This window comes from Hypanus sabinus, chromosome 3 (genome assembly GCF_030144855.1).
Source record: "Hypanus sabinus isolate sHypSab1 chromosome 3, sHypSab1.hap1, whole genome shotgun sequence".
Taxonomy (NCBI): Eukaryota; Metazoa; Chordata; class Chondrichthyes; order Myliobatiformes; family Dasyatidae; genus Hypanus; species Hypanus sabinus.
This window is the reverse complement of record NC_082708.1, coordinates 20,886,039-20,898,255: the sequence shown is the minus strand read 5'-3', so window position 1 is coordinate 20,898,255 and position 12,217 is coordinate 20,886,039. Positions and strand designations below refer to the sequence as shown.

The 12,217-nt window shown below is 45.4% G+C and overlaps 1 protein-coding gene across 1 annotated transcript; it reads left to right on the top strand.

Moving 5' to 3' along the window:
* The first annotated feature begins 320 nt into the window (after nt 1–320).
* Nucleotides 321–10,874, top strand: chst7 (carbohydrate (N-acetylglucosamine 6-O) sulfotransferase 7). The gene is made up of 2 exons (XM_059963831.1): nt 321–1,864; nt 10,406–10,874. Exon 1 carries the CDS (start codon nt 586–588, stop codon nt 1,825–1,827), a length of 1,242 nt encoding a protein of 413 aa, XP_059819814.1. The 5' UTR covers nt 321–585; the 3' UTR covers nt 1,828–1,864; nt 10,406–10,874.
* The last annotated feature ends 1,343 nt before the right edge of the window (nt 10,875–12,217 follow it).

Sequence of the window (12,217 nt, the reverse complement as noted above, 5' to 3'; positions counted from 1 at the left end):
TGGCTTTCTTAAACACACATTCACTCACCTGTCATACACACACACACACACCGTTCTTTTTTCATTCCTCTGCTCTACCCCTCTCTTTGATCCTACCCCTCCCCTTCCCTTCACATCCTTCCGCCCTCTGTCACCCTTCCCCTACGTCAGTTTCTTCTCCCTCCCTTTACTTTTCACTTGCTTCTTACTCTCTCTCCCCCTCCGTATCGTTCCTCTTCTATCCCTTCCCGTCCCCTCCACCCTCCCCGTTCTGTTCTCCGCGCTCTCCCCTCGTTCCCCCCCCCCCCCCCCCCGCAGCCTATGCACGTCTTTATCTCACAGGCTAGCGACTGGGCGGGTTCCCGGCGGTCCTTCCCACCCTCTTTATTCAGATGACGGGCACACACAGGGTGCCAATTGTCCCCTCTCCGTCTCGGGTTTTACGGTCAGCTCGCATGTATGTGAGCTGACGTGAAGGCATCGCAGAGGGGGCGTCCGTTCTCACACCGACGGCGAAATGATTAGACCGTGAGCCGCGAGGGGCAACGTAAACAAAAGGCCACCCGGAAAGGAGGCGAGTGAAACACCGACACTGGAGCTGATGAGATGAAGAGGCTCCAGAGCAGGTATCTGATCATCATCGTCGCTTACTCGGTGTTGCTGCTGACCGTCCCTTACTTGCTGGACTGCAACAACTACAACAGGGCTCCCAGGGAACAATACTTGCTCCGGGATTTCCCCAAGGAGGTGGAAGACCCTCGTTCGACGCAAGGCGGCGACGCGAACAGTTCGACTCCGGGGACAGTGGTCAACAAGAAGCAGCACGTGTACCTGCACGCCACTTGGAGAACGGGGTCCTCGTTCGCGGGAGAGCTCTTCAACCAGCACCCTAGGGTGTTCTATCTGTACGAGCCCATGTGGTTGATGTGGCAGGCTCTGTACCCGGGCGACGCCGAGAGCTTGCAGGGGGCGGTCAGGGACATGCTACGCTCCCTCTTCCAATGCGACTTCTCCGTGCTGAAACTGTACTCGTCGCCCGGCCCCTCGGGCTCGTTGACCACCCGCACCATCTTCGGTTGGAGGAACAACAAAGTCATCTGCTCGGCGCCTTTGTGCAGCGCCTACAAGAAGGAGCGCGTAGAGCTAGTGGACGCCAGTGTCTGCGAGAAACAGTGCGCGCCCCGGGACATCAAGGAGTTGGAGACCGAGTGCAGAAAGTATGATGTGATAGTGATTAAGGACGTAAGAGTCTTGGATGCGGGGATTCTCCTCCCCCTGATGCAGGACCCTTCCCTGAACTTCAAGGTAGTTCAGCTGGTCAGGGATCCCAGGGCAGTGCATAACTCCCGGATGAAATCGAAGCTCTCCCTCGTCAAGGAAAGCATCCAAGTACTACGGAGCAAGAAGAGACAGGGAAAAGATCAACGTGCGATTCCCAGTAGGTCGCAGAGGGCGGACACCTACGTGTCTAACGCCCTGGAGGTGATTTGTGAGGCCTGGAGCCGCGACCAGGTGCTGGTCAGAAGCTCCCCAGCCTGGATCACTCAGAGGTATCTCACCATTCGCTACGAGGACCTGGTGCTGGAACCAGTGGATGGGTTGAGGACACTCTACACCTTCGCCAGTCTCACGGCCACTCCCTCTACCGAGAAATACGTGTTGAACATGACGCGGGGGATAGGCTACTCTTCGGACAAGCCCTTCCTCATCTCTTCCAGGGACGCCAAGGAAGCCATCAGTGCTTGGAAGAAAAGGCTGAGCTTGGTGCAGATCGAGCAGGTGGAGCAGAAGTGCCAAAAGGCTATGAAATTGCTGGGCTACCAGTTAACGAACGAGCACTACACGTAGACCTACCTCCCATTTAGGGTTCGGAAGTCAGATTAAGGTAAAAAAATCAAAATACACAACATACAGTTATAATACAAGAATAGATTGGTGGACTGTGTTAAATTGATCTGCACCATGTTTTTGTGCATCCCTTGAAACATTTTCTGTGAATAAATAGTACTCAAAATTGGGGGTTAGCTTAATGCATAGTCTGTAGTTTTCATTCTGAAAAGGGACAGTTCCGATGAGCAAAGGTTGATAGGTTCTAGATTGGTATGGGTGTCAAAGGTTATGGATAGAAAGTGGGAGAATGGGGTTGAGAGGGGTAATAAATGAGCCATGGTGGATAGACTAGATGGGCCAAATGGCATAATTCTGTTGCTGTATTTTATGGTCTTATGAATGGTTTTGGCCCAAAACTCTCTCTTCTTCACTGATACTGCCTGACCTGCTGAGTTCCTCCAGCACTTTTGCATGTTATGCTGGATTTCCAGCATCTGCAGAATCTCTTGTGTTTAATAGTTTTCATTCTGCTCTTTCCCTGAATGCCATATGCCAATAAATAGAGGCTCTCAGATGTTCACACTGGTAACCAATGTAATCTAGCATGTCTGGAAATCATTCTGTGCTTTTCAAAGTGCATAGCTTGTATGTTTGATAAAATACACCCCCACCCCCAAAATCAATGTTAAATCCTATGAAGCTTCTTATTACATCACTTAAAAGGCACCACCTCGAGTAATATTTTCCAGGCTCCGCTCTCCCTGCCTCATCACATCCAGCAAGATCCTTGGAGATTCTCCCACCAACTGACCTGCTCCTCAATCCAGCCTGACACTCCAGAGAGTACCATCAATCCTAGCACTGTCAGTCGAGGCTTTCTGATGTGTCACCTCACCTTTCTGACTGCTGACTGCATCCCGCCTCGATGATTATTCACAATTAGTATCACCAATCCACTCATGCTTCCAAACCTGAATCCCCTAAAACCAAAGCAGAGAAGGGTATCAGGTGCATTGGAAAACAGCTGCCTGCTGGTTCCCCTTCAAATTACAAACCTGATTTGGATTTCTGCACTGATCCTACAATGCCACTAATCATCAAAATGGGAATGACTTCATTCAGCTTCACTTGCCCCATCATTGAAATGTTCCCACAACCAGTTGACTTTCTCGTCAAGGAGTCTTCATCTCATGTTCTCGATATGTGTTGATTATTTATTTATCATTATTTCTTATTTTTCATTTGCACAGTTTGTTGTCTTCTGCACTCTGTTTGAATGCCCTGGTTGGGTGGCCATTCATTGATTCTGTTATACTTATTATTCTGTAGATTTGTTAAGTATGCAAACAAGAAAATGAATTTCAGGGTTGTATATGATGTTATATATTAACTGTGATAATAAATTTATGTAGAACCTTGAAATCTAGTAGTGGTAGTGTGCTCACTCGAGTCGACTATGATGTTCTGTCCATGGATCTTAAAGTGGCTGCAGAGGCCGCAGGATCCACATATTCTGGGACAGTGTGGGCAAGCGTAAGTGGTGGTTGTGGGTAAGGCAGCTTCACTACATGAGAATGACATGCACTGTGCTGTAAAGAACAAACAACAACTGCGAAAGGAGACCCTGAACAACTGAAAGACCCAACCTCTAATTCTATATGCTAGATTCACCTTTTAACAAAACTGTGGGAGTACCTTCATCCAGAAAGGTAGAGTGGTTCAGGAAAACAGTTCACAGCTACCTAAGTAAGGATTGATAATATATCAGTGATGTTGACATCTCATAAATGAACACAAATAAAACTGATTCATACCTGTGTTCTCCATCAAATCTTGGTCTGACCTTTCCACTGACCAGTGGGATCCATTTAAAAAAATATTTTGTCTGATGACTCCAGACGGTTGACTGAGACCATCAATATCCTTTAACAAAAGCACACATGCTCTGTTTTAGAAACATAGAAAACCTACAGCACAATACAGGCCCTTCGGCCCACAAAGTTGTGATGAACATGACCCTACCTTAGAAATTACTAGGCTTACCCATAGCCCTCTATTTTTCTAAGCTCCATGTGCCTATCCAAAAGTCTCTTAAAAGACCCTATCATATCCTCCTCACCACCGTTGCCAGCTGCCTATTCCATGCACTCACCACTCTTCTGAGTAAAAAAACTTAACCCTGACATCTCCTCTGTACCTACTCCCCAGCACCTTAAACCTGTGTCCTCTTGTGGCAACCATTTCAGCCCTGGGAAAAAGCCTCTGACTATCCACACGATCAATGCCTCTCATCATCATATATCAGGTCACCTCTCATCCTGTGTAGCTCCAAGGAGAAAAGGCTGAGATCACTCAACCTGTTTTCATAAGGCATGCGCCCCAATCCTGGCAACATCCTTGTAAATTTCCTCTGCACCCTTTCAATGGCTTCCACATCCTTCCTGTAGTGAGGCGACCAGAACTGAGCACAGTACTCCCAAGTGGGGTCTGACCAGGGTCCTATATAGCTGCAACATTATCTTTCAGCTCCTTTTGCCTCTGGGTCAGAAGATTGTGGGCATAGACTTGCTTTTGCCTTCCTATTTACCTGTTTTTATAGATGAAATTCCTCAGGCCGTAAAAGAGCTGGGCATTCACTTTGCAATCTTTGCACTTTTTGACATTAAAGAAAAACTTGGACAGGTATATGGATGAGAGGTGTATGGAGGGATATGGTCCAGGTGCAGGTCAGTGGGACTAGGCAGAAAAATGGTTCGGCACAGCCAAGAAGGGCCAAAAGGCCTGTTTCTGTGCTGTATTGTTCTATGGTTCTAATCCAGTCAATCATTCAGTTCTCAACTAATACTTAAACAGATTCTCTTGAAAAGTCATCTATCTACCTGATGCCCTATTTTATCCTCTACAAAGCCTGCCTGGCCAGCGGGGTATTTCTAACACTTTTTGGTTTTATTTGAAATTTTCAGTATCTAAAGCTTCTTTGTTTCCCATTTACCAAACCATCTGAACAAGTCATTGCTACTTTTGGGAACCTGTACACATATTATGAGCTGTTGAATTGAGTGTCAAAGACAAATCATATTTTAGGATGCAATATACGTAGAACGTTGAAGGAAGTCACATCAAGCACCATCTGTGGAAATGAATAGTAGTAGAGGTTTTGGGCTAAGACCCTTCTTCAGGATTGGAAATGAAAGGGGAAGACGCCAGAATAAATAAGTGGCTGGAGAGGAAGGAGGTTAGCTGGAAGGTGATAGGTGAAGCCAGGTGGGTAGGAAAGGTAAGGGGCTGGAGAGGAAGAAATGGGGTAGGAGAAAGGGAAGGAGGAGGGAACCCAGGGGGAAGTAATATGCAGCGAGAAGAGGTAAAAGGTCAGAGTGGGGAATAGAGGTAGGGGGTGGGCGTGAAATTTGTTTACTGGAAGGAGAAATCGATATTCGTGCCATTAGATTGGAGGCTCTGCAGACAGAATGTATGGTGTTGCTCCTCCACTCTGAGGGTGGCCTCATCTTGGCACGGCAGGAGGCCATGGACCAACATGGCAGAACGGGAATAGGAATTAAAATATTTGGCTACCGGGAAGTCCCCCTTGTGGCAAATGGAGCAGAGGTGCTCGACAAAGTGGTCCCCCCTCCCCCCAATTTACGATGGGTCTCGCCAGTGCAGAGGAGGCCACATCAGGAGCACTAGGCACAATAGATGACCCCAGCAGATTCTCTGCTGAAGTGTTGCCTCACTTGGAAGGACTGCCTGGGGCCCTGAATGGAGATGTGTGGGCAGGTGTAGCACTTAGGCCACTTACAGGGATAAGTGTCAGGAGGGAGATTAGTGGAGAAGGACAAAATGGACAAGGGAATCGTGGAGGGATTGATCCCTGCGGAAAGCGGAGAGTTGGAAGTATAAATATCTCAATCAAGGAAAATGGGGATCCATGATCCCAATCGACATCCTAAAAAAAATTACCTGGATATTTAAAAAAACACAAAATGCTGGCAGAACTCAGCAGGCCAGACGGCATCTATGGGAGGAGGTAATAACGACGTTTCGGGCCGAAACCCTTCATCAGGAGTGAAGTAACATGGGATGGTCGAGAGGGGATGAGAAGTGGGGGGAGGGATGAAGTAGTGAGCTGGGAAGTGATAGGCTGGAGGGAAATGGGCTGGGGGAAGGTGGAGAATTATGGGAAATAAAAGAGAAAGAAAGGTAGGGCTGGGGGGAGAGATTATAGTGAGAGTGGAAAAAGAGAGAGAAAGAGAACCAGACTAAAATAATAGATAGGGATGGGGGTAAGGGTGGGGGGCAGGGGTATCAATGGAGGTCAGTGAGTTGGATGTTAATGCTGGCAGGTAGGGGGCTACCTAGGTGGGAGATAAGATATTGCTCCATCGACCTACGTGTGGCCTCATCTTGACGGTAGAGAAGGCCATGGACAGACATGTCGGAGTGGGAGTGGTCTGTGGAATTGAAGTGTGTGGCCACAGGGAGATCCCGCCACTGCTGGAGGACCGAACGCCGGTGTTCGGCGAAACGGTCTCCCAGTCTGCGGCGGGTCTCCCCAATGTATAAATGGCCACATCAGGAGCACTGGATACAGTATATCACCCCAGTTGACTCGCAGGTGAAGTGATGCCTCACCTGAAAGGACAGTCTGGGGTCTAGGATGGTGGTGAGGGAAGAAGTGTGGGGGCAGGTGTAGCACTTCTTCCGTTTGCAGGGATGAGTGCACGGAAGGAGGTCAGTGGGGAGGGATGGGGGGGATGAATGGACAAGGGAATCGCATAGGGAGCAATCCCTGCGGAAAGCTGAGAGTGGGGGGGTGGGGAGTGGAAGATGTGGTTGGTGGTGGGATCACGTAGGAGGTGGCGGAAGTTACGGAAGATTATGCGTTGGATCTGTAGGCTGGTAGGGTGATAGGTGAGGACCAGGGGGACTCTATCCCTGGTGGGCTGGCAGGGGGATGGGGTGAGAGCAGAGGAGCATGAAATACAGGAGATGCGATGGAGGGCAGAGTTGATAGTGGACGAAGGGAAGTCCCTTTCTTTAAAAAAGGCTTCAACCTGAGAGCAGATGAGGCGGAGGCGGAGGAATTGAGAGAAAGGGATAGCATTTTTGCAGGAGACAGGGTGGGAGGAGGAATAGTCTAGGTAGCTGTGGGAGTTAGTAGGTTTGTGATAGACGTCAGTGGATAGGCTGTCTCCAGAGATAGAAACAGAGAGATCTAGAAAGGGGAGGGAGGTGTCAGAAATAGACCAGGTGAATTTGAGGGCGGGGTGAAAGTTGGAGGCGAAGTTAATGAAGTCAACGAGCTCAGTATGTGTGCAGGAAGCAGCACCGATGCAGTCGTCGATATATCGCAAGAAAAGAGGACGACAGATACCGGTGTAGGCTTGGAACATAGATTGCTCCACATGGCCGACAAAAAGGCAGGCAAAGCTAGGACCCATGCGGGTGTAAAGGGTGCACCTTTAGTTTGGAGGAAGTGGGAGGAGCCAAAGGAGAAATTGTTAAGGGTGAGGACTAATTCCGCGAGGCGGAGAAGAGTGGTGGTAGAGGGTGACTGGCTGGGTCTGGAATCCAGGAAGAAACGGAGAGCTTGGAGACCTTTCTGGTGGGGGATAGAGGTATATAGGGACTGGACGTCCATGGTGAAAATGAGGCGGTGGGGGCCAGGGAACTTGAAATCTTTGAAGAGATGTAAGGCATAGGAAGTATCACGGACATAGGTGGGAAGGGATTGAACAAAGCGAGATAAAAGAGTTGAGATAGGCAGAAATGAGTTCAGTGGGGCAGGAGCAAGCAGAGACAATGGGTCTGCCTCCAGTCTATCACTTCCCAGCTCTTTACTTTATCCCTCCCCCCCACGACCATCCCATGTTACTTCACTCCTGATGAAGGGTTTTGGCCCAAAACGTCATTATTCCCTCCTCCCATAGATGCTGTCTGGCCTGCTGAGCTCTGCCAGCATTTCATGTTTTTTTATTTATTTCCAGCATCTGCAGATTCACTCGTGTTACCTGGATATTTGCCTGGTTGACATTTCTGTGACTTTCAAAAATTGACATTCACATTTATCCACATTCGCTGCTGTACTACAGAATTGTTGAGTAATGGGAATTTGCAAAATATAGGCCATTTGATTTAATCATGTGAATGCTTGCCAGAAAAGAAACACTGAGGTTAACCTCACTTTCTGGCTCATAGTATGTAAGCCTCATGAGTAGTAGCACATTAAGGGCTCATAGAGTCAGAATACTACAGTCTATCTAGTCCACACCAAACTATTAATCTGCCTAGCTCCATCAACCTGCACCTGGACCATAGCCCTTTATACGCCTCCCATCCATGTACATGCCCAAATTTCTCTTAAATGCTGAAATCAAACCCACAACCACCACTTCCCCTGGCAGCTCGTTGCAGGAGCTCTCCCTGTAAACAAAGTTCCCCCTCATGTTCCCCTAAACATTTTACTATTCATCCTTAACCCATGACATCGAGTTCTAGTCTTGCCCAACTTCAATGACAAAAAGCCTGCTTGCGTTTACCCTGTAACCCGGGTACCGGTTTAGCTTCAACCACCCAGTTTGCAGTAATCTCTAAATGACTTCCTGAAACCTATTTGTGAAGAGGAAATAGGTCTTTTCTGTTCATCCTGCTAAGCCTCTCTTTGTTTATGCACCTCTCTTACGTTTTCTTGCTGTTACTAAGAAAATGACACGTCTAAGTCAATCTTCCCTTGTAACTAAAGTTCTTCATTCCAGACAATATTTTTACAAATCTTGGAATCCTCCCCTTAAGAGATAGGAGCAGAATTAGGCCATTCAGCCCTTTGAGTCAGCTCTGCCATTTCAACATGGCCGATCCATTTTCACCCTCAACCCCATTCTCCTGCCTTTTCCTCATAACCTCCATGCCCTGACTAATCAAGAACCTATCAGCCTTCCCCATAAATACACCCAATCACCTGGCCTCTACAGCTGTTGTGGCATTGAGTTCCACAGACTCACCAAACTCTGGCTAAAGAAATTCCTCCTAATCTCGGTTTTAAATGTGTGTCCCTCTATTCTGAGGCTGTCCCTTCTGGTCCTAGACTCTCCCACTATTGGAAACATTCTCACCACATCCACCCTATCTAGGCCTTTCAACATTACATCCTTACTTTCATATTCTAGTCCTCTTGAAATGAATCCTAATGTTGCATTTGCTTTCCTCACTGCCAATTCAACTTGCAAGCTAACCTTTAGGGAATCCTACATGAGGAGTCCAAAGTCCCTTTGCACTTTTTGAATTTTCACCCCGTTTAGAAAATAGTCCATTCTTTTGTTCCTTCAACCAAGGTCTGTGGCCAAACACTTCCCAATACTCAATTTGCCACTTCTTTGCCATTCTCCTAATCTGTCAAGTTGTTCTGCAGACTCCCTGCTTCCTCAACACTACCTGCCCCTCCACCTATCTTCATATCATCTGCAGACTTGGCCTCAAAGCCATCAATCACATCATCTAAATCATTGACATATAATGTAAAGAGAATTGGTCCAAAAATAAACTTCTGTGGAACACCACTAGTCACCAACAGCCAATCAGAATAGGCTCCCTTTATTCCCACTGTTTGTCTCCTTCCAATCAGCCAATGCTCTATCCATGTTAGTATCTTTCCTGTAATACCATAGGCTCTAATTTGTTTAACAGGCTCATATGCAGCATGTTATCAAAGGCCTTCTGAAAGTCCAAATACTCAACATTCACCAATTCTCCTTTGTTTATCCTGCTTGTTACTTCCTCAAAGAATTACAATAGATTAGTCAGGCAAGCTTTTCCTTTAAGGAAAACCATGCCTACTTTGGCTTATTACTGTATATCATGTGCCTCCAAATGCCCTGAGACCTCATCCTTAATAATCGACTCGAACACCCCGATGCATCTTTCCTGTGGTGACCTTACCTATCATGATTTGTTGCAGCCTTAATAGGTTTTTATACAACCCAAAATCGGTTTTTATACAACTCTTCAGGCCAAGTATTCTTATATTGTGTACTTTAATGTGGGTATGGGGTAAAAAATTCACATCTTGCAGAAGAGACCAAGCTTGGGGTACAGCAAGCAGGGAAAAGGACAATAAGAACCTGCCTGATAGGCTGGCAGAGTGGAGAGATAAATGATAGATGAATTTGAATACAGAAAAATGTGGAGTATTTTGGCAGCAAGAACTTGGAGGGAAAACAGATGCCAAATGGAGCAGATTTAATGTGCTTTCTTTTGTTTTCCAAACAGCCCCTCATCTCCCTCTTGAGTTTGCTGTAAATTCTCATTAGCAGAATTTATTATCAGTTCTGTCCTCAACATTAACAAGATCATGACAACCATTTTGTCAAATATTCACTTTTCTTTGAATTTGGAAACAAATGAAAATTCAGGTTTTCCCATTCTTGAGCTATTTGAGTAAATCGATCTCTATTAATTTCACACTAAAGTTCGAGAAGATTAAAATATCCCATAATTACATTTGAGGTTTGTTTGCTATCGCTTATGTCAGTAGATTCACTGTTCTTTTTTGTGACGGCCGCTCGTAAAGCCTAAATTTCACCTGTTTTCTGTCTTTCAGATTCGCCCAAGCAAATTTGGGACAGCACTCAGTTCCAAGCCCACAGAAACAGATAAACTGACTCTCGTAACTGGCACCATCCACTTGCTCCCTCTTCTTTTCCACCTTCCTGGAATTACGCACAGTGTTGCAAGAACTAATGAAAACGTTGCAGCAGAACATTCGAATTCTGAAACAGTAATTGATTGGACACCAGAGAAGAGGTTTTTTTATTTTGTAAACTGTAACAGGGCACACAGTTAAAAGTAGTATGGTTACACTCAGAGTTAGTTGGTGAGTAGAAAGTAAATCGGTTTCCTGAAAAGAAGGATGAGATGCATGTTGTTCCACAAGACTGCATTGGGGTTCATCTCATTTTAATTTTCATGTTCACCAAGTTATTTGGATTTGCAAATTGGAAGGTTTAACTAGGAGAGACTATTGTTACAAGTTTATGAAATATTCAATAGACATGCTTTTGTATGATTAATTACAGGTGAAGTTTTGCAATTTGCAAAAATGTTTTTTGACTGAAAAACTACGGAAGAGAAATTCATTTTAAATTGTAAGATTTTATGTGGAATAGAAGTTGCCATCTTGGTTGATAAAAGTAGCACTACTGACAGACATAATAATATTAAGAGATAAATTATAATTGGCTTCCAATCTGGAAGCATAGAATATGAATACAAGGTGTAAGATTGAATCTACATACAACCAAAAGTTCAAAGTAAATTTATTATCAAAGTATGTATATCATATACGGCCTTGGGATTCATCTTCTTGCAGGCAGCCACAAAACAAAGAAACACAATAGAATCCACGAAAACCCCAGAAACCAAGAATTGACAAATATCCAATGTGAGAAAAAACAAATCATGCATACATTAAAAAAAGTAAAAAAGTAATGCATAGAACATGAGCTGCAAAGTCCCCTGAAAATGAGTCCACAGCCACCATAATTGAGCTGAGGCTGGAAGACTGTTTGCAGTTATGTGTATTCAATTATAATCAACATATGTGGGCTGTGAATAAAGAGAAAATGGATTACGAGGTTAAATTTTACTAGATCTTTGAAGAGAAATTTAGGGCTAAATGGTGTGTTGCAATTCTCAGATTACTAGACCACAAACACATAGTTCATGAGAGTTGTGAACGGGTTTGGAAAATTAGGCTTTTAACCAGAGCTGAGGATTCCGTTTGAAGTAATTAAGAAGCACTATCATTATGTTTCCAGAGTAACTAATGACAACCAGAAATGTGTTTAAGGAAGTAACAAAAGTTGAATAGGAAGGATGTTACTATCGAAATGGAGTCAAGTTAGAAAAAGGGGAAGTACAACGAGATCTAGGTGTTCTTGTACATCAGTCAATGAAAGCAAGCATGCAGGTACAGCAGGCAGTGAAGAAAGCTAATGGCATGCTGGCCTTTATAACAAGAGGAATTGAGTATAGGAGTAAAGAGATCCTTCTGCAGCTGTACAGGGCCCTGGTGAGACCCCATCTGGAGTATTGTGTGCAGTTTTGGTCTCCAAATTTGAGGAAGGATATTCTTGCTATTGAGGGAGTGCAGCGTAGGTTCACAAAGTTAATTCCCAGAATGGCGGGACTGTCATATGTTGAAAGATTGGAGCGACTGGGCTTTTATACACTGGAATTTAGAAGGATGAGAGGGGATCTGATTGAGACATATAAGATTATTAAGGGATTGGACACGCTGGAGGCAGGAAGCATGTTCCCGCTGATGGGTGAGTCCAGAACTAGAGGCCACAGTTTAAGAATAAGGGGTAGGCCATTTAGAACAGAGATGCGGAAAAACTTTTTCACCCAGAGA

Excerpts from the sequence above, each read along its gene's own strand:
- chst7 (XM_059963831.1), top strand. The coding sequence starts at position 586 with ATGAAGAGGCTCCAGAGCAGGTATCTGATCATCATCGTCGCTTACTCG.